This window comes from Paramacrobiotus metropolitanus, unplaced genomic scaffold (assembly GCF_019649055.1).
Source record: "Paramacrobiotus metropolitanus isolate TYO unplaced genomic scaffold, Prichtersi_v1.0 Parri_scaffold0000039, whole genome shotgun sequence".
Classification (NCBI taxonomy): Eukaryota; Metazoa; Tardigrada; class Eutardigrada; order Parachela; family Macrobiotidae; genus Paramacrobiotus; species Paramacrobiotus metropolitanus.
In genome coordinates this window covers 145525-167037 of record NW_026570259.1, presented here as the reverse complement: position 1 = coordinate 167037, position 21513 = coordinate 145525, and the positions used below count along the sequence as shown (strand labels likewise).

General features: G+C 42.3%; 4 protein-coding genes and 1 non-coding gene across 5 annotated transcripts; 3 read left to right on the top strand and 2 right to left on the bottom strand.

The window, feature by feature from the left end:
- Window positions 1–1107: 1107 nt before the first annotated feature.
- On the bottom strand, window positions 1108–3716 carry LOC129590213 (5'-deoxynucleotidase HDDC2-like). Its single transcript, XM_055485317.1, is given in 6 exon segments — window positions 1108–1640; window positions 1828–1975; window positions 2294–2362; window positions 2748–2859; window positions 3091–3212; window positions 3415–3716. Coding segments are annotated over 6 exon segments (624 nt in total). The 5' UTR covers window positions 3472–3716; the 3' UTR covers window positions 1108–1524.
- Window positions 3717–3871: 155 nt separating this feature from the next.
- Window positions 3872–8388, top strand: LOC129590135 (myb-binding protein 1A-like protein). Its single transcript, XM_055485166.1, is given in 10 exon segments — window positions 3872–4256; window positions 4345–4449; window positions 4609–4875; window positions 4930–5052; window positions 5213–5578; window positions 5687–6032; window positions 6104–6822; window positions 7047–7408; window positions 7410–7533; window positions 7536–8388. Coding segments are annotated over 10 exon segments (3273 nt in total). The 5' UTR covers window positions 3872–4067; the 3' UTR covers window positions 8208–8388.
- Window positions 8389–9092: 704 nt separating this feature from the next.
- Window positions 9093–10955, top strand: LOC129590258 (uncharacterized). Its single transcript, XM_055485394.1, has 4 exons — window positions 9093–9776; window positions 9948–10006; window positions 10208–10263; window positions 10615–10955. Exons 1-4 carry the CDS (start codon window positions 9374–9376, stop codon window positions 10682–10684), a joined length of 588 nt encoding a protein of 195 aa, XP_055341369.1. The 5' UTR covers window positions 9093–9373; the 3' UTR covers window positions 10685–10955.
- A 1457-nt stretch (window positions 10956–12412) lies between these two features.
- Window positions 12413–17839, bottom strand: LOC129590134 (uncharacterized). Its single transcript, XM_055485165.1, has 4 exons — window positions 17222–17839; window positions 14725–15423; window positions 13426–13577; window positions 12413–13081 (listed from the first exon to the last, which is right to left on the bottom strand). Exons 1-4 carry the CDS (start codon window positions 17244–17246, stop codon window positions 12812–12814), a joined length of 1146 nt encoding a protein of 381 aa, XP_055341140.1. The 5' UTR covers window positions 17247–17839; the 3' UTR covers window positions 12413–12811.
- A 1628-nt stretch (window positions 17840–19467) lies between these two features.
- Window positions 19468–19586, top strand: LOC129590322 (5S ribosomal RNA). Its single transcript, XR_008690739.1, has one exon. It is a non-coding gene; the product is annotated as a 5S ribosomal RNA (ribosomal RNA).
- The last annotated feature ends 1927 nt before the right edge of the window (window positions 19587–21513 follow it).

Genomic DNA, 21513 nt, shown 5'->3' with positions numbered 1-21513 from the left:
CGCTGATCACGCGCCGCGAGGACGTCTTCGCACCTACTAACCCTGCACACCTTACCGCAACCGAAGGCAATCACGTAGTGCAGTGCCGTGTCATATCCGGCTGCCCCTCCCGGAAAACATTTTTCGCAATCTACGCAGTCACATCATCTGGCGCCATAACGGTCGCGTCGTCTACGGTCCTTCGGAGGTGCCATATGGGCCCCTCATAGCCGCTTCCGGCATCCCCCAGGGTGTCGAGATCGCCCAGCTCAACGACACGCAGCTCATCAACCGGCCCGGACAGGTGACCGACGATGCATACAACATTTGGGCCGTCAGACGGGCCTCAGCTGGAGAAATGCAGTGCTTATTCCGGCCGCACCAGGTATCCACGAGTGGGTAGTGCAAACGACGACGCTGAGGGTGTTTGCCAAGAACTAAGAATCGAAGCGCGCAGATGCGCAGTAGTAGCGATTGTGTTTCCGTTAAATTTTCACTTACCTACAGATACAGTACGCTAGTCACTGTTGACTGAAACTACCGGTTCTTTCATTTCCAAGCTAATACAATTTCACAGTTGACATGCACTAGCAGAACTAGAAACGGACGACAAAGAGCAGCAAAACGCGATAGATAATTTAATTCAGTATGGAATTGAATTTTTTGCTCTCAAATTCTTATAATTTTCATGCTCCTCCCCAAATCCATTAATAACGTCGTACAAAGGTTACAGTATTAAAATAATGTCAATAAGGGCACGTAGTTAGCGGAAACTTCCGATTACGTATTAGAGGTGGTCCGTGGATAGATATTTCCTGTTACAATAAAATATTTTTGGAACGTGGTTGGTCAATCTTGAACGAAAATCTTGGCACAGATGAATCATCAGCATTATTATCTAAGCAGTGCAGCCATAAGTTTTGATATTAATTGTAAATAAAAATAAAACAGCAGAATTGTTACAACTGTTTTAAGGCATCACAAAGTCAGAATTATCGATTCCGCTTGTACTGCAGTACGTACAATCACGAAGTTTACTTGCTGTGACTTGAATTAGGAACTTCACAGTTGAAGTTCATGTGCATCCGAGTACATTCTGATCGTGAATGATAGAAAAGTTTTTTTTATTTATTGGTTTCCTACTTACACTTATCTTGTTCCCCGCGCTTAAAAGTCACTTAGATCAGTCAACTTGACAAATTTCTACAGAATTCGCACCGAAAAGAAATAAGGCAAACCACATGAAACGGTGATGAAGCAATGAACTGAATGAAGCAATCAAAATATGCACGAAAAATCACTAGAGGCACCTTTATGAAAAGTGAAAACAACCATAGAAAGTAATGGTGTTTATATAATGATCTACACGGCAAACGAAAAACATTCTTAACTTCAGTCACAGTGAACATATCAACGGTGCCGGAAGAGTATCACTCTCCCTTCCACATTTCAGTTAACCAGGACCAAAAGATCTAAACCATAATCTATTTCTTTGGGGATTTGAGAAGAATCAGACAAACGCTGTCCAACGACATCGATCACGCATCACTGAGGGGCGGGAACCTGGTCCGGTAAATCGCTACTAGCCTCACCATGGAGATCAGCTCGGCGCTTTTCCAGTTCCTTCACCCACTGCTGAATTTCCCCATTCCGAAATGTGCCTACACAAAATACACAATACAGTAAAGTAGACTACGAACAATCATTACCACACAACGTTTCAAACGTTCCGCGCTAAATCATGTGATGCATCTATTCGTCAAATGTCATCCACAAGATTAAACCATACAGTACTCTTTCATAAAATCAAGTACTAAAACAAAAACTGGGAGGTAAGCAGTTCGCTACCTCGAGTATTCTCGAAAAACTCTTGCAGATATTTCGGATTCTCTTGGCGGCGATGTTTATCTTCGTACTCATAGGCCTGGAGAATCATTTCAAACCGGTCCAGGTCTTTTACAGTCTGCGCTTCTAGGGTTTCTTGCTGTTCATACTCCTATGAAAAAATAAGCACAATTATGCGCTTCATAAGCTGTGCAATCAAGCATTCAACTGCATATATCGTATACTGATATTTTACACAACTGGGGTAGAAGCTGCAAGCACTGCATTGAAATTAGCCATATTATTTCGTTAAAAAAGCTAAATATGCTTTACTTATGCGCGGAATGTTATCCACACTTGTAGCTTTCATAATTCAAAGAAAGCAACAAAACACATTATACCACCGATACCGTCCGCTTGCACAGTATTTCCTTTCAAAGACGTACGTACATAGCAATCGCAAATAAGGGAGATTAGCTGTCATTTTTACCTCATAGAGTCCCATAATTTCCGCCGCGATCTTTGGTTCCAATTTCGAGCAGATAGTCTGCATTGCTTCCTGGAAAACACACAAGCAAACTGGAAGCTTTAAAGCGTAGTACACTATACGTTATTTTATCAAGAATTACATACGTTACATACTACTCCTGTGCACAATATGTACGCACTGTACTTCGACGCTAGCATAAACCAAAGGCATGCAAACCTATGAAAAGTTGCAAACGCGGAAGAATTTCCGAACACAACTATGCAAAGCGGAGTTATCATAATTCGTATTTTGAGCATTAAAACAGCTTTTGATTTTAATACACGCATCAAATAAGCAAATTACACTCAATGGCTACAATCGAAATTTGGCAACTAGCGAAAACATAAGGCTGTTATAATGTTATGCAGTGAGGAAATGCTACCCAGTAGGTAATGCAGTGTACTATACAAAATACGGATCATCGCAATCTATGCACAAGCTTCTCTTCTTTCGAGATTCCACAATGCGGTGTAATGTCACCAACCAATGCTTCAGCCATATCGTGGACAAGCGCAATTTTAACACAACTGCAATTCACGGCAGCAGTCAGATTACTTTAAAAATCACAGGACAAACACGAGGAATTTAAATGTTTCTTTTGCTTAACAAAGTGAAAGACGACAGCAGAAGATGCGATCATCATGAACACACAACAATGAGGAAAAATGCGGCGTCATGACAAATCCAAATCAAGTCCCTAAGCTCCATTTCTCAATCGCGGGGCAAATGTCGTAGTAAAAATGTTAAGCATTCCTTACCGATTTTTATCCGCGGCGGAATCGCCGAGGCACATGGAGCAGATGGCCATTCGGTACATGTGATCGGAAATGCTTTCCGGTTCGGGAATCTTGCGCAGTCGCCACCCGGTACGCTTCTCCTTCTACGAAATGGTCGAAAGAATTTTATTCTAATTTCGCTTCACAACGATAACAATAACAAAATGTATTTGTATTCCACAGCCATGGAAGGCTGCATAAAACCAGATGTCCGCGAACGCAATCGACAGGAGTTGCGACTTGCGCGGAATCGCAAACACGCAAAACGATGCCATAAAATACTACTGTGTTTCCTGGCAGACCCACCTTGAGATTTCCTATAATCAACAAAAAATCCAGAATATTAGAGTTCGAATCAGCCATTGTCGTTGTGTTTTCTTCTTCAGGAATCGTGACAGGCTCAATGTAAATATTCACTAAACAAAATTTCGGAAGAACCCCTCACTGCTCTGTAGCGTAGCTAACCCACTTAACCGAAAATTAACAAAGTAAAGAAATCCGAACAGTTCAAGAGCGAAACCCAAATAAAAGTTAAACGTAAAACGTAAAAGGTAAAACTCAGTTTCACAAAATCAAATGGTTCTACTTTTTCGTAAATTTCGTGTCATTCCTCGTGGGCTCTGCTCGGTTCGTTCCCAGGGAATACGTGCTTTTCATGAATTACGGTGTCGACGAAAACTGCAGTCCGGGAGGCGGCTATTCTAGAACGGCTTGCGCAACAGCCAACCGTTTCTGCAGTTTCTTTTAGGGTCTTGGACTGCATTTTGATTTCTACATCTAATATTCAGTCTTCGTTTTGGTAAAAATAATTTGAGTAGAGTTTGAAGTATTAGTCTAACTAAAAGCTGATTTCTGTTTATGGGTAGCCATTTCTTCATTTGTCTCAGCTGTTTTGGACGTCTTCCGGACTGCAGTAAACGCTGTTGATTGTTGAAGTTCCCGGTCCTTGCTGAACTAAAATGGGAACCGCGGCTGGCAGCGGCAGCCTGGAACGCCGGGTTCTTCCCATATCGCAACCCCTTCTGGATCTGTTCTATGATTTAGCGCAACTGGATCAGGAGAAGCAACTGGAAGCCACGAGTAAGCTGATCACGGCGCTGCATGAGACGACATCGAAGAGCGACATTGCTCTGGAAAGCAATGCCGAGGTGAGATCTCAGAGGATACCCATCTTCCATTCTTCCGTGAACTTTCACTTATGAAACAGCATCGGCAGTAATCTGGTTCCTTTTCAAGGATGCAATTTCCGAATCGTTGAAATATACGCTTCAGCGCCTGGTTAAAGGCTTGGCGTCGAATCGTGGCGGTGTGCGATACGGATTTGCCGCAACATTAGCAGTGGTAAGTGAAGAACTCGCTTAAAATGTTTATTTTCAGCTCACATTACTGTCATTACATAGTCTTTTCCGTTTGCTAGTGTTAATTTGTGCAGATTATTTCCTTATTTTTTTATTTTTTTAAAAAAAATTTATTATTATTTTTTTTTAAATTTTTGTTTAGTTTCTGCAAGAATTCCCACAAATTCGCAACGAAATGGTCTTGGTTTGCGTGGATGAACACCTGAAGGTGGAAGATATGAAAACGGACTGTCGCACAGCGGGTGTCGGTCGATTGTTCGCGTACAAGGCTCTAACCAGTTCGCAGCGCATCTCGTCCATGTCGGCCGTCCATGCTCGGCACATTGTGGACGATCTTTGCGCACTGGAGTCCAGGAAGTCCTATTTGAAAGCAGGCGCCAGCGACATTCTCGTGGAAATAATAGAAAAAGTAGGAGACGGTGTGTGACTTATATCCGAGTGCCTAAATTGTGTCTTCTTCCAGATCTCCAGCGAGACGTTTAATGGTAGTCTGCTTCCTCTGCTCAAAGAGCATTTGGCTAAATCTTTCGAAAACATGGTGCTGGACGATCTTTTTCTGATTCTTCGTGCCTTCCAGTACCACCGAGTATGTGCAGTAATTAATTGCAACTGCAGTTGTGCCAATATTGCAAATTATTTATATGCAAGCGTTATCGCACAGTTTAACGCTGTTTTAAATTTTGTTTTTAGTAAATTTTTCAACTGAGATATTTCTTGTTTACAAATTGTTGTACTGTTGTTTACAGAAAGCAATGGAGCCGTTGCTGAAACAGACGCTGGGCGCATCCGATCTTCTTTCCGCAACCAATATCGATGCAATATGCACTTTGCTATATAAAACGGACACCCACAACCTTCACCCGTGTGTTCTGGCTGTGGTAACAGCCTACCAAAGCGTCCCGGACCGTTTTCCCGCCTTCTGGACGCGTTTCGTTCAGATAGCGGCGGGTGAAGCACCCTTCCGCGCCAAATTGCCTTTTGACGTGATCTGCAAACTGCTGCCGTTCACCACCGACGCTAAAGCACTGCAGCTCTTGCTGACGCAGCCGTTCCTTGTGCTGCTGCTACGATATGCGGAGGAACCTCGCGCTGCTGAATCTGAAAGTTTTAAGGTGAACAGTGATGGTTTCCGCAGTAACTGTCGCTTTTTTTGTCGGTATTTATTTTTTGAAGTGTTGTTTTTTTACTTTAGTTTTTCTTTAACTGGTGGTTTGCTACAGGTTCTGCACGCCAGTGCCAATCAAGCCAAGATCCAGGTTTTGAAGTCACTTAAGACGTTAAACGATGAAAGGTTAACTCAGGAGATCGTAGATGAACTGATATTGCCAGATATGTTAAAGCAGCAGTTCCGGCAGTGGGCCGAATTTGTTCGGATTATTTTACTGCAGTTGGAGCCGGAGAAATGTTTGGATCCCGCGTTGAAGTTAATGGATTATCTCAACTGCCGCCGCTCTGATCCTTATCAGTTGCCTGTTTTGCGGATGCTGGGACATATTTTAAACAGAATCAGGACTGTGGAAAGCGTAGCTTTTTTTGAGAAGTTAATTGAATTTTTCGCCAAAAATGGTAAGAAACAATGTAGAAAATTTGGACGTTAGGTTTGCATAGAAAACTCATCTTTGATTCGCTTGTTGTAGCATATTCGAAAGCGGAAAATGAAGAAAAGAAAAAAGCATCCGCCTCCTTAGCGAAAGAGTTGGCTACCTTTCTCTCATGGATCCCCAACGAAAACCGTTACCGAGGGCGGGCGCGTAATGAAGATACGTCCATTGATACGGCGATTCGCATTAAAGTCGCCGTTCTGGAGATCATCGCTCAGGGCAGTGACTATGTGACATCCGATGGTGAAGAAACGGATCAACAGCTGAAACATAAAGCTCTTCACTTGGCGAAGAAAATGGGCAAACTGCCGGTTAATGACACGTTCAAATCGGTTCTGAAATTGATCGCCTTGTTTGCCGGTGGGCATTGGTTAATCTACCGTCCGGTTCTCGCGCGGGAGGTGGTGGAGGAGTTGAGTAAGATGGAGAAATCTTTACGGAAGGAGTTGACTGATGATGAAGTAATGTTGATCATTATGCGCTTTGTGGTGAGCATGCTGGCTGTGGAGCGGACGGTGTTTGATACATTTGAGCTTGTTTTCCATGCTTTGTGCCCCTTCATCAACGGTGAGGCGATTGCGCTGCTGTTGGAAATGGCAAATCCGCCGGTTGAAGAGGAAGATGACGATATGGAAGAGGGGAGCGTGGAATTTGTTTCCACGGATGATGAAGAGGAAGAATTTTCTGATATCGGTGAAGAAGACGGTGGTGATGAGGAAAATACGCTGACTGTCGATCGTGCTGCACTGCAACAGGTACAACTGGTTAATCATTGCTGATTTGTGATAATATTTCGTCAGCTTTCTTGGATGAATTGTTTAGAGTACTTCTGCACTTCTCGTATTATGAGGAATAGATTCATCTTTTTTACTGATTGTTTTAGAGATTAATTGTTGAAGGAATTTTCATTGGTATCCGTGCGTTACCGAAGTTACTCTTTTGTGAATTAAGTTATTCGGTTAACGCGATGTTGTTATAGATTCCTGGCATGGTACAGGATGACGCCGAAGAGTCCGAACCGGATTTGGATGATGAAGCCATGTTCCAGATGGATGCCGTATTGGCCAACATTCTTCGCGCACGCCGCTCAGAAAAATCGCAAGAAGACACCGATCCCCGCATTCGTGCCTTGCGGCTGTTAACCATTTACGCCACATTCGCCAGTGCTGATCCGACCATCCTGCTGTCACTTATCCAACCGATGATGGCATTAGCGGTAGAAAAACCACCGTCAGCGAAGTCATCGCAACGCGAGCAACACAGCCTTCTTATCCACTCTGTGGGAAAGATTCTAACGGGAATCAACCATCACAAACTGAAAGATGTGGAGAATGTCAGAAGTGAAGAGGAAAGATTTGAGCAAATTGTTGGAGGAATGCGTGGAGAGTGCGGGGAAGGTGCACAACCCAACGTTGCATAAAGCCTTCGTTGAGGGAGTACTTTTCGTTCAGAGGCTTCTTGTTGTGAAGTTTTGAAAGACGTGGAGTATGAAGAAAGAGCGAAAATTGTGAGGAAAGTATTTGCACCACTGGTGGTAAAGTTTGCAGAGACGCGGAGTGGAGAATTCTCGTTCATGTTGATTCGACGCATGATGCAGGGATTGGGACAGGAGGCTGGAATTCTTATTCCGGGTATCTTAGACATTATCACGGATTTCGAGGGAGCATTCGCTGTTATGCGACAGAGTCAGCTGGTGAGAGTTGTCCAGGATACTATGAAGCACACGACTCCCCGGGTCGATGAAGTCAACAACTGGTTGGGTCCGTTAGGGACGTCGGTGTTGCGCTTACTGAAGGAAGGCAACACGAAGAAGCGGAAGCTGATGACGGATTTGCTGGATTTTGTCCGGTTTGTGCTGCAGTGGCGACGGAAAGTGGTTAAACGCGGCGTGAAAGTGGACGAGATTGCGACGGTGTGGGATGTGGTGGGCATGCGAAAAGCCTGCCAGGAAATGGTGGGACGCGAGGAGATGAAGGCGAAGGAGATGAGTAATTTGAGGAAAAGGGTGGAGTTGGTGGAGAAGGCGCTCAAACAGGAGACAGGTGCTGGAAATGATAAGGATGAGCCCGAGAACGATGAGGAAGAGGAGGATGGAGAAGGCGAGGAAGAAGAAGGAAGCGCGAACGAAATGGAGGAATAATGGTGTATTTTTGGTATAGAATTATTTTTATGGTGAAAAGTTCGACGTAGCAGTTCTGATAATTGTTGGTTGTAGTTTCTCGCTGTGTAACGTGGTGTTTGAGTTTATTTTATCTGTAGAGTTAGGTCCATTGTTGCTCATTATTTATGCCTGTTGAGCAGATTTTGTTAATTAAAATTCAAATACGTACGTATTCTGGGTTTATTATTGTAATCCAAAATATGAGCCAGAGATGAGTAGTTTTTGTCATTAATTGCCTTTTCTCCTAATTGCTTGGGTTTGAATTTAGGGCCCAAGTTTGATTATCGAAGTGGATTTTCTTGGCTTTATTACTTATTTAAATTTAGTAGTGAAGTACTAAACACTTTCCATGTTTTTTTGCAAAATACTTTGTGACCGTGAATTTGGCTTAATTAGAAATTTACATAATATAACATAACCAAACAAACATAACCAAACAAATAGCAGTTAAAGTAATATGCATATCGATTTGTCAAATTGGTATGACTTTAATTAGCCGGAACTCTAGACTCGCTGTGTGCACGCTTTCACTACACATGAATCGCGGTGACTAAAGAAAAGACCCGCAAAGAATCTCTTAACGTAACATATAATTATCCTCACCCAAGATCATAACGACAATTATCTTTTCAATACATTGTACGCACGGCGGAAGCGGTACTTGCATGGCGCGCGTATTGTTGACCGCGAGCAAATTGATCATTAATCCAATCTTGCCGTTCCCAGGTTCTACTCCACTAATCATGGCACTGACCTACCAGAGTTCACCCTATTCATGGCGACTTTAGCTAGTGTTGTTCACGGAAACACTTTTGCACCACTTCGGTGACATAACTGTCTGCCTCAGAAATCACAATAAACGCCAACACCTAAAGCGCATTATGTACCAAAATTAGGTGCATTATACTCCGTGTAATTAATACGTTCCAGTAAAATAAAATTTTTGGATACCTTCTCCTTGGCGTAGTGCGGTTAGTGGCTCGAGTATATATAAAGACACCGGTCAGATCAACGAAATGCATCCTCAGCAAGTACCAATCGGTATCAAAGGTAAACAGAAAGTAACAGCGAACTATAAAGGTCACCCACCGCTCTAATCTAACTTTCTGTAATTGCTTATCTGATTTTCTCAATATCCTGGAAAAATGTCCCGATCCCTGTCATTATTTGCCATTTTCTTCCTAATCAGCTGCACAGTGCTTTGTCACGCCCAGTTTAACCGCCTCAACCGCACCCAAGTCCAGGCTTCCATTAAAATCAAGCCGCGTCCCGTTGGATCCGGCCAGATGCAGCCCAAAATCGGCAACGTTGCCCTGCAGCCACCGGCAGAACGGATGACGCTCCAGCGTGAAGATCCTTGGCGAGCGTTGGATACCCTGCGCGGCAGACAGGCCATGTCGACGGAAGACATTACCATGTTTATGATGACCGCTGTGCCCGGTACCGATTATCCCGCCTACAGCAACATTCCGGGTAATCCGTTTTTCAACTGTGCTACCAGTGTTCATCAGCCGGGTTTCTATGCTGATACTACTACAAGATGCCAAGGTACAAACTGCTTTATACGAAGAGCTTCTTTGCAATCAAGTATTACTGTAACTATTTTTATACAAGCTGTTACAGATTATGTAACAATTTTACTTGCATTGTTAAGCTTACAAAGAAGAACATATAAACTTAACTAAAATGCCATTAATAAAATTTTTATGCGTTTCCCAGTTTTCCGACGATGTGATCCCGACGGAAACCTTTTCAGCTATTTATGCCCTAATACGACGGTACGTATATTGTTAGAATACATTTGCTATACCTGATCTTGACTGGATGATAAACATGTTTACCAGTCGAATGATTACCGAGCACGCGCAACGAATCTCGACGATGCCGGAATTTTCTCTACGTTTCATTAGCGCTTAAACGACTTGACCTTCTTGTTAAAGGTTAGCCAACATTTGCTGATGTTTGATTTATTTTTGCAGGTCTTCAATCAGATCACGCTAACCTGTGACTATTTCTTCAATGTTGACTGTGCCAAGTACGTGTTCATTGACATTCTCTGGAGTGATTACGCAATCCTCTGTCACTTACTATCAACTATTAAACCTTGTACAAATTAAATGTGATGAAAGTTTGTAAGGGTACAAAGATATACAGTGAAACTTCTCTACTACGTACACCCTCCGTTCCTAGCTTCCTGAACGTTACAAAAGGGTGTACGTTAAGAGGGGTTTCACTGTACCACGTAGTTAATAATAAATTTTATAAACCAGGTGGTTTTCCTTAAGCCTGTTGTTACAGTTAAATTACTGTAGGACTTGTTTGTAAATAAGATGGATACTCTGCAGCATATCTCATTTTAACTGTTTGTGCATTTTATTTTAAACAGATCACCCGACTACTACGACTATTCTAACTCGCGTCTGTACCACGAAGGATGGCTGCTGTTGGGCAATTAAGCAGACGAAGCAAGACGAAAATCTTCCCACAATACTCAATTATCTTCTGAAAAACCGGAAGTACAAAATCCAGTTTTTCAATCAATAGCCGCGCGTACAATGAAAGTCGTGGAAATACAGCGATGCAACTGGTTTGTGCGATGGGGCTGGCAAGGCACACTTGATGGTCTCCGTGCGTAGCCAGTACTACTCTGTTTTTGTTTGCTCACAATTAGTAATTAGTGCCTTGGTGTTTAGCTAGCCTACTTATTACACGTAACCAAAGAATTCAATTGCCTCAACGAAATCAAACGAAATAAATCGATCGCGAATGAACTTGTCTGGTTTCTTCTGGTAAAATACCGTTTAAGCGGTTACGGTAACGCCCACTCGCATAATATTGTACACGTTGGTTAACCAGTGTACAATACATTATACATACAAGTACTTATACTGGTATACAATAGATGCTAGTATATGTATGCATCAACTATCAATGTATGTATTGCACAACAAACTTGTATGCATCGGAATTTTCTACGAAGATTTACAGTGATCCATCCCGGATCTGATTGTTTGGTCGACGAAAAGAAAACTTCGCTGTTGCATCACAGGGAAAGTAACAGCAGCAACTTTGCAAAAAAGGTCAAATCCACTAAAGGCATCCTCTTTCATTAACAGTAAGAACTCAGTATCCTTTTGCATCTACAAAGCTCATCAAGTAATGCCCTTGATAAATAGGCCATAGCTAAGAAATTTACTATTAATAACTCGCACCAGAAATTTTTTTTAATAGTGTACAGCTTCGAGATTGAAGAATTTGTACTCGCTCAGCTACTAACGCGACGATCAATCTTCCTCGCGTATTCGAATCGTAGCCTCGTTTCTGTAGTTTAATTTACATACTTGTACTCAGTGATTTAATGATGACCGCCCCTTCGGAGTGTTCTTCCTGCGCTGTTCGGGTACCCATCGAACTGTGCACGTGCTGCGATCCTCCGTGTAAGCGCTTCATGACCTTATGGAATACCTTCACTGCACCGTACGCCGGTAAGCTGCACCGTGCAGGCCCAGATATTCTCCGTGGTCTTCTGTGCCGGTTCGCCCGGGAAGTGCTCCCCGACGAGGACATGGACAGCACACGGAAGCTGTTGTCCAGCCACTTAATTGTGTTAGTACGGATGGGCAAAATAGCCACGATGCAAGATGCACTGGCGGTGATGCGAGTGTACAACACTGCGGTGGGCATCAACAATGGATCACCGATCTAATACGTAAGCTGCGGCAAACTAATCTGTTCCGATATATCGTACAATCAATCAGTTGCAAATCCATGGTCGCCGAAGGAAGTTGTCCTAAACGTCTTAAAATGCAGTAGCTGGTGGCCGGTAACAGTCAACATTTTGTTGCGTCGACGTCTGACTTTGTTTTGTTGTAGGATTTCAATGATGTACCGCATACGACCATTGACGGGCAAACTCTCGCGTACTAGCGGTTACCAGTTTGTTACTTAATGTTATGGACATCTACGCTGCATGCATACGCCCATGTATTAAAATCGGCAACGCTTGGTATAATTGGAGCAATAGTAACGCAACTTGATGTTTCCTTAGGTTTCTGTGACAGTGTTATCATAATATATGAGGGCGGTAATATTAAATTATTTCATTTAGCATTATTAATTTCTGCGTATACATCACGACCATTATTTCTTTTTGTTGCTGATACAACCTTTCACCTGTTCACTAATTTAATTGAATTTTTTGTTTGTCAACCTTTTGCGAAAATCATAATTCCAGCGGGAAGAAATCACAACATCCGAAATGACTGCTAACAGTTTTTGCCTGCAGATACCATTTGGTATATCAACAAAATCATATATAATATTACCTCACGTATACAGCGACTAAAACCAATGCATTCACAATTGAGATCAATAAATCAACAGCGTCAGTTGCATGCAGAAGTGTGCGGCAAATCGCCACCACACCGTCGCGATCATCATTTGACCACTTCCGGCTGTGACAATCCAGCTCCGGTATCGCCGGCATCATGGCTTCCCGGAATTAGGGTCACTCGGTCAATGATTCCGATCGACGGGTGTGTGTGGGTGGCATCCCAGGAGGAGAAGTGGCAGCGCGTGCGGGCTTACACTTTGGTACTTTGGCTGTTCCCGTTGTGGATGTGGGCCTGTGTAGACAGCCGGTGCGGTGTTCGATCGCTCGTTCGGCCGATGTGTACTGTCGCCGTGGTGTCTGCGCTGGAGTGGTTGTTGGCCGTACTGCGCTCCCGATTTCGATCGGGAGTACTCCAATTACTCTTACTTGACGGCCGACTGCTCGTGCTGACCCGGCCGAGATCTTCCAGACTCTTCAGGAAAGCATCGTTGTCAAGCGCAATCATTTCTTCGTGTGTGTCCTGAAAAGATTCCAATCGTGCAATTACTTGCATGAATGCCTGATTACCATGCCTGTAACTTTTTGAAATCGCGACTTCGGAAAAATTATAATTATATATGCTTCTAAACAGCAACAAAAAAATTTATTAAATCACAAAAACTTAAATTAACGGCTTAAGGATAATTGTATTCGTATACAATATACCGATAAATCAAATAGAAAAAGCTAGTGCTAACAACAAAACTTATACTACAGTATCTCGAGCGGCACTTCTGTACATAGTTATGTCGTAATAGTTTTTTCTGCCCAACTTTTTCCCAGATATAGCGATTATTAATTTTTTATTTAGTCTTCTATACTTACGCCGGGCCAGGTCATCCTGTCGTTGAATTGGTAGTTTGGTAGCGTTTTATCATCCCAATAGCTGCCATAATGACTCGCCAGCACGCGTAAATCCGTTTCCGCTGCATTCCACGTGGGGTGACGCCGCCGATAACAAACAATGCCGATGACCGCTACAGCAAACAAAACATATTGTCACCTTATGTTTACTGGTAGAAATAGCCATAAATCTCAACTCCGCGGTATTCGATAAAATAATCCTTATTTTACGCGGTAATTTCTAACTTTTTGCGGCATAGTATGGAATTTTAGTATTATTGCATGTTTCGGGTTTTTCTTTCTTTCAATAAGGATATGTTTATGCTGAGATTTATTGGCGAACAAATTTACGCATTCATCTCGGGGCTGGTTTATTATTCGTTTCGTTCCGGTGTATGCTCGTAGCATTACACTCGTAATACGCTAAAAATAGTATAAACAGACGTAATTGGCCCCGATGTTGAACGATTATTGGCAGTGTTTATTGTTGGAACCGGCGGGCGCTGTCTGCGGCAAAAATAAGCAAATGTACCGGAAAACTGGTAGATTAGCCCGGACTGCGAAATAATCATAACCGTTTAAGTGCTCATGTTGCCGTCCACTTCCGCAATAAACTTGCATTCAATTATACACATTTATACGGTGTACACCGGCTGCGATCTGCATCAACCCCCCGCAACACCTCACACCCACGTCATTGCGCCGTGCATCGCTGACAATGCAAGTATGGGTAATAAATGACCGGTACATGCCATCACTTGATGGTTGCACTGGCCCCTCGGACAAATGACAATTTATGGATGTCGACTACAAACACTTAGCCTGTAAGCACCGCAAGTGCAGCCAGTTTACATCAACAAACAGTATCTTACAGTAAACGTGAATACATAGGTCTACTATAAGCCAGATGAATAAACAACAAAATTTACTTTTAATTCGAACGTTCACAATTATTACCACGTATTATGACGATCATGCATCACGAAAGTGTTTAATTGTATAGTCGTGAACTTTTTTATATGCATGAATCCAGTATTATCTTATACGTTCTAGAATTCTTTACAGTTAACAAATTTTGGTTGATTTATTTCAAGCTGGAAACAATTTCCATTAATTTTATTGGGCAGTAAAATAATTACTACGCTAGTAACTCTTTGTCTTTTTCTAGTTGTAAAATTATTACAAGCTTGAGAAGTGTAATTTGCGAAATAAAGTATTGGTCATGCCCTAAGTATTCGTTTCCATCTAAGGAAAACTATTAAGTTGCGCAAGAAAACTCACCTGCAAGTGCCAGGGCAGTCAGGATCCCCGCAATGATCCCAATCAGCGCTCCGACCGTAATGCCACCCACAGAATACCCACTGTTCCCATTATTCTCCGCCATTTGCGCGTTAAGAGCCGTGTCGCCGTCATCTGACCTTTTCGGCGGTATCCTAACCGCCGGCACAACCTCGGCAGCCGGGGTAGCCGGTATATCCCTCCCGTCCAGCACATCCCGCATTCCCTCCCGCATCAGCAACCGCGAGGACATATTGAGCAAAGCCGTTCGATTGGCACGGCCGCCGTCATCCCGCACAAGCGGCGTATCCGCCGGGCCGGAAGTCGATCCATTCTCGGATATATTGCTGGTCGAAGTGTCTGCGGGTGCAGTTTCTGGTTCCAGCGCGCTTTGCTTGAAGCGGATACGATTCGGGAAACGCGGGGTCACCGTGGATCCCGGCGGGAAGGTGAGGCGCAGCTGGGTGGGCGGCAGAGTGAGGGCCGTGGCATCGCTAAGGGCCGACTGCTGAAAAAATACCGCCGAGACGTTATTTTGGCGGGATGACACAGCGGGCGGTGTACGGAGGATGAGGGGCACCGGCCGGGGCGGAAACGGAGGAACCGGCGGCTGAGCATGGATGCTGAGCGTCCCGGAAAGGGATAATACGGCGAAGAATGCCAGGAGTGGCCGGAAGATAATGGCACTTTTGGCTAAAGTGTCTGCAATAACAATATGTTGCGTTACGCCACTTGATTTTACTGGATACTGGAGCATTTATTTTATTTTTATAATTTAACGCGACGGTCGTAATTTTGTTTCGTATCAATTGTACTTATTTTTTTGTAACTATTTAATTAGAGAACGACTCTAGTGTATTATCAGTCACACCTTTCCTAATTATTGTGGAGTTACTGGTGACAAGCGAAAGTTGCAGGTTTTTAATAAATACCATTAAGTACCATATTATAATTGTATGCCGATACGCCCATACTTGAGAAATACGCTGTAATATCTGTCTATACATACAGACACAGTGTATCTATACGTAGAGAATATCGATCGTGATTTGTGGTTGCGTATGCATACAATCCTATCGCTCACATGGGAGCAGCTTACAGGCATTCAGTTACTTATTATGCTTTTTACTTCGCCACTTCGACCGGAAAATGAATACACCTGATTAAAATTGGTTTATGCTGTGGCGCCCGTGCGGAAACACAAATTCAATACCATCCAAACTGGATCGGCTTCCCAGGGCCAAGCGCATTTATTTCATATACTTATACTGTAGACATATTGTACATAGTTCAGTACTTTACATCGTTGCAGACACCCACATGATGTTGTGAAAGTGAGGAAAATTTATAGCTTACTAATGAGAAGATGCATTGCGGGATTCAAGATTAGCACAAAGCTGCAAAGTCTTTCCGCTGTGTTTTGTAGATCCTCATAAATCGTGCCGGGTGGTGATTTTTTATTTGCGTGGCAAACAATTAGTGCATTGAACATGGGCATTATTCCACAAGAAGTCAATGTCAATGTCTACAGACGTGTCTGCTGCCAAATAACCGCGGGCAGTATTTTCTGTCCATATTGAATGAATGGACTTCTCGAGTACTGATTCGATTTTTTACAAATGAAGCTGTAATTAGACAGCACTTCGTGAAAATACAACTTTCTAAAAATGAGCGGAAAATGCCAGAAAAAGACGCAAGAATCGTCATAAAATGATATATTGTATGTATTGAGCAAGATCAAGCAAACTGGGGATTTCACTCTATTTATGACACAATTTTTATGACTGTCGAAAACCCGCTCATGCCGGTGTTCACCGGAAGCATCGTAAAATTGCTCATATAAATTAACACTGGCTGTTCGATCCAGGTGTGTCGCATGAATAATGGCGCCGGTAAACATTGTTGTAATAGTTTCTGTTTGCCAGAGAGCGCCATAATGCGTAGGCGAAAAATGTGTTGCGCTCATCGATGAGCACAGCTAAGGTAATAAGGACGCGTTATAAAATGATACATCGAACCGGTTAAAAATACCTTTTTATATTTCTATTTGCCATCAACTGGAAGAATTTGGAAACTTTCCGTTTTCTCATCTGTTACAGCTAAAAATAAAAAATGCTAGCAGCCTTAAAGCCTTGGCAAAAAATTAATAAAGATATCGATGGTTTTGCCAAAATCGCTATTTAAAAATTGCGAGCATATTTACTGTAAAAGGAATCGAAACGATGATTTTCCTAGCGACACCAATTTTGTAACAGATTTCCTTAGATTGGAAAATTAATTTAGGTCTGCATAACAAATTTTTGGGAATATATTTCAAATGTTGTCTCGGAGCATCACAAGAGTATCAAGCTCAGCAATATCTTCCGCGTTTTACATACTACGCTAGCAGAAGCGTCAGTGCAGGAATGGTGTCACTCATTGGGTGAAGACAAACATTTCCGTAAGAAGGCAACGCAAACAATTTGGTCAGCTATTGACATTGGGCCGGTGCTTTATTTACCTGGCTTAAATCGATCGGAATCCATCCAGAAGAAATATGTATCCTCAAACGGAAAACACCCCGCCACGAAAAATCACCGCAACCCACACCGCCACATCGAACACACCGAAATCAAAATGTCTTTGATCACAGCCAAAAACTGCAAATCTCTCTACACACGGCGATGATTAAAACGACAAGGTTAATAAGGTAATCTTATCGAATTTTCCAGTGAGAGTGCACACTGCGCACAGGCGATAAAATGTCAACCGGCAATGAACATTTAATCCCAGTCAGCCGAGCAATTACCGCATCAAGAACGTGAACGACGATTAATTCGGCGACGGCGTAATATGTCGCCGTGTGTGATCGTCCTTTAATACTTGTACGTAAATGTCGAGACAAAAATAACCAACAACCGAATAACAAAACAATCACCGAGAATACTGCTGATCTTTGGTAAAAGCGTTTTCACCGGCGCGAATTGACAGTCTGAGAAAATGCTGCCGTGATTGAAGAAAACGTTAGTATAGAAGAGGTGATAGATAAATTGTTTCGAACCGGAGCAAAATCGCCCGCGGTACAGGCTACGTTGGTTGTATTGATAGGCTACGCATGCATTTGACTGTAAAATGGCAGAGACCATTTGTTGGCGGGCCTGCAACCGGAATCGTCGCAGCCGGTTCTGTTGCAGTTCGGCGATCGATGCCGATTGTTAGTTTTACGGCTGTACGTACGCTTGTATATGGATGCGGTATACAGCCCACAAGCTGCCGGCCGGTCGATAAGGCAGTCATGCGATTGGAAGGCTCGTTCTCGTCGGGAACAAGAGTATCGTTTGTGGGATAACTGCGCGCTAGCGTGACGTTACATCAATGCTGCAGTCAGTGTGGAGGAAGATGTAATTAATTGACGGGCCTCTTATTTACCGGATTCTTGTTTGGGTAACGGTTACGAAAGCGACCTACTTTACATGGCGCTCGATGATAAAGTCAATAAAATTAAAAGGCGACACACGGCTTAATTTTGGTACATTTACAACTTTACAGCACCTCGTAACATGACGATAAAGTATGTACGAGTACAATACATGTAGTCAACAAATTATTTATTACACACAACAGCAGCACTTTCGAAAAATTACTGTGCACGCTTAAGCTTCGCTAAATAAATTAATTCAGTTCTGTCGATATCGTTCAGCATCGTAATTTCATCCTGATTACGGTACATAAATTTAACTGATTCTGCGTGCACTTTCGTTTGTTGTAACAACCACTAATAAAACGGGGATTCCAAATTAACGGGCACTTCCACATTAAATAAAATTCTAAAACATAGTACGTGTATATAAAACTAATCAATAAAACTCTGGGGCGCACCCTGTTTAGCATTAAAACTTCGAGTGTAGTTTATGTATCGCGTTCACACTCGTGTGCACGCTCGTCGGGCATTAGTGATCGATATGGATTATGTACGCAAATGTTAGTTCGCACCTTTGTTGGTACGTAAAGCGGTAATAAATTGCCAAAGAAACAGTTTAGAACGAGTTCCTCCAGTCTAGTTAAACCAGTCAGATGACTGTCAACGTGCAACATAGTTATTATAATTATTTCCAAATGTTTCCTAAAGGTTGTTAAATTGGCCGGGCTTGTCATTTCAGACGTGGAAGATAAACATGTGCCGGAGTGATGTTTGGTTAATTAAGTCGCAACATTGTGTTCTTATTGCACGAGCGTTCCAGGTGAATGTGCAGGCAACATACGTACCGTATATAGCTATTATTCTATCTGCACACAGAATACTTTAGGTACAGTACAGTATTTGAATCCCGCTTCCGGCCAAACTGATAAGGTGTAGTTGTTATACATACTCTAATCCGGCATGACTAAAGTTGTTAAAAAATAGTACTCAAGAACAGTTTTTACTTAAATTTGTAAGTACCTGCTGCCTGTAAAGAAATATTTACGCAAATCCAGCTTGTTGTGTATAAGATATTTCAAACATTACGAAGCATTTTTTAAAATTACTATGCACCAGTCCAAAGGGTCTCAACACTAATACCAGATTTAAGCCTACTTAGCATTAGCATGCCGCATTTGCACGCTTCCAAGCATTAGCACGCAGCAAAAGTGCGCGCATTATTCCCGAAAGTTGCCAATATAAAATTTGATATTCTGCGTTTTTTTAGAGTCGCGGTATGGACAAAGGGCAGCTGCTTACTTTGCAGATAAATTATCAGTTCCTTAAATAAAATTTTTAGAGCAGATGTCTACGACCATACCACGTAGAAAACTCCCGATCCCGTTCGATCTCGGAAGGTAACCTACGTCGGGCCCGGTTAGTACTTGGATGAGTGACCGCTTGGGAACACCGGGTGTTGTAGACTTTTTTGGCAAAAAATTTACCCGAAAGATTACGGTGCCCGGCACTTCTTGCCTATCTTTGTTGACAATAAAGCATGCTTAAACTGTAATTGTTTTTTACAAAGTGCAAGCTTTTTCATGCAAATTGTCAGTTACGGCACATACAATACAAGTAAGTATCAACGTTATCTGTTGCAACTTCATGGATTTTCTACTCTCGTGGCTAGTACTGCATGCAGTACGCAATTTTAAACAGCTGGAGTAGCCGATGATTGGGGGGCTGTGCAGTGTGCACTACCGAGAAGATATGTTGATTACTGCGAAACCTGTAAAAGAGATGATGCGGTTGACAAAATAATAAAAAATAACGATATTGTATACAAAGATATAAGACTTGCTAAAAATTAGTAATGTTAGGCTGTGGCGTACATCCGGTACAGGAATACAAATCGATATCGTCGGTCCCATTGCAAGCACACATCATTTGCGTCGGCATAGCTTTATACTTAAGCAAATCGTTAATGAACATAAGCGCGAAAAGATAATGATTAGTATGATCGGATGTCGAAGTCACAGAATTTTTTTAGTATTTTTATTGCTTGGTGAGTTTTAATTCGTATGTGTGCTCTGAGGACTCAATAATTTTACAGAAATAAAATTTGCTGCATACAAAGTATTATAGCGTTAAAATTGCGTACTATTTTGTAATTTGTTATAACTACAGACTAAGTGCGGTCGTTTAGAATTGACTGGGTTATATAAGGTCGGTGCCGCAGGCTGTACGAACTGCAATTAACTGCTAATTAAAGAACTGCCAATACCTTTAAATATTTAGTTTATACCACGGCAACGTTGATCACTTGATCCATATCAAATTCTGCTGCAGTTGCCGTGGTATGGCTCGAGTCACTCGACTACGATGCTGTACGGAATAAAATCGGCACCGGCCGGATAAATCGAACAAGCAGCGATTTTCGGGAGAAGGTATTCCCAATCTCCGAAAATCGCTGCTTGTAAAAAGAGGTGTTCGATTCGTCGTTGCCAACCTAACAAACGACGGCATAAATGCACAAGTGGGCCAGTGTTGCATGGATGGACCAGTGTTGCATGTTGCAGGATACATATTAAATGCAAAACAATACAAGCCATTTCAGAACACGTTTTGCATTTTGCAGCAAACAAAGTTGAAAAGAGCGTCCGCTTTCATTGCAAAATAAGTACGGCGCGGCCTACAGGAATCAGGATTTGTGCTTTGGCAGTCCAACAGAGCGGACAGCCTTAAAACGAAGTATGGTTATGGTCACTTTCTTAGTTTGCGCAATGTAGTCGTTTCTTTTAAATTGGGAATTTAAAAGTTTGCATTCAGTTTAAGAATCGAATTAGCGGATTTTACTTTCTTTGTATTGTGAGCGGCACTGTTCATGCAACGGTAAATGCATATGGGTGCTTAAAATGATCAAGTACACTTCTGATTCTGACTTGCCGTTAATATTGTACGTGGTATCCCACTTATACTGTACGTACGCGTAACAACCACCTCCAGTAACAATTCTTGCTTGTGATAAAAACCTCTAAACTCTTAAATTTATTAATCAGCAGCATTTGACGCGGCAATGACTTTACGCACAAAAATAAGATTTTTATGATCAAAAATAATTGTCCGGTTCTGTACAATCATTGCTAGCTGTCTATTACACAGCGACACTCACAGAGTCGAGGCAGTATTACGTTTGCAGCACGCGCCTATGAATGCTCTACGAAAATTTTAAAGCTTGCTCTATAGACTTCCGGTTTCGAAAATTTGAAATCAACATAATATTATCTGTTCTTCCTGTTTAATTTATAATGCAGTAATTTCTACGTTGGATCTCTCTCATGTGCCTGGATTTTAATTTATCTGCAGATACTCACTGACATCAACGAATAATTGGAAGAACACGATTGCTTCCA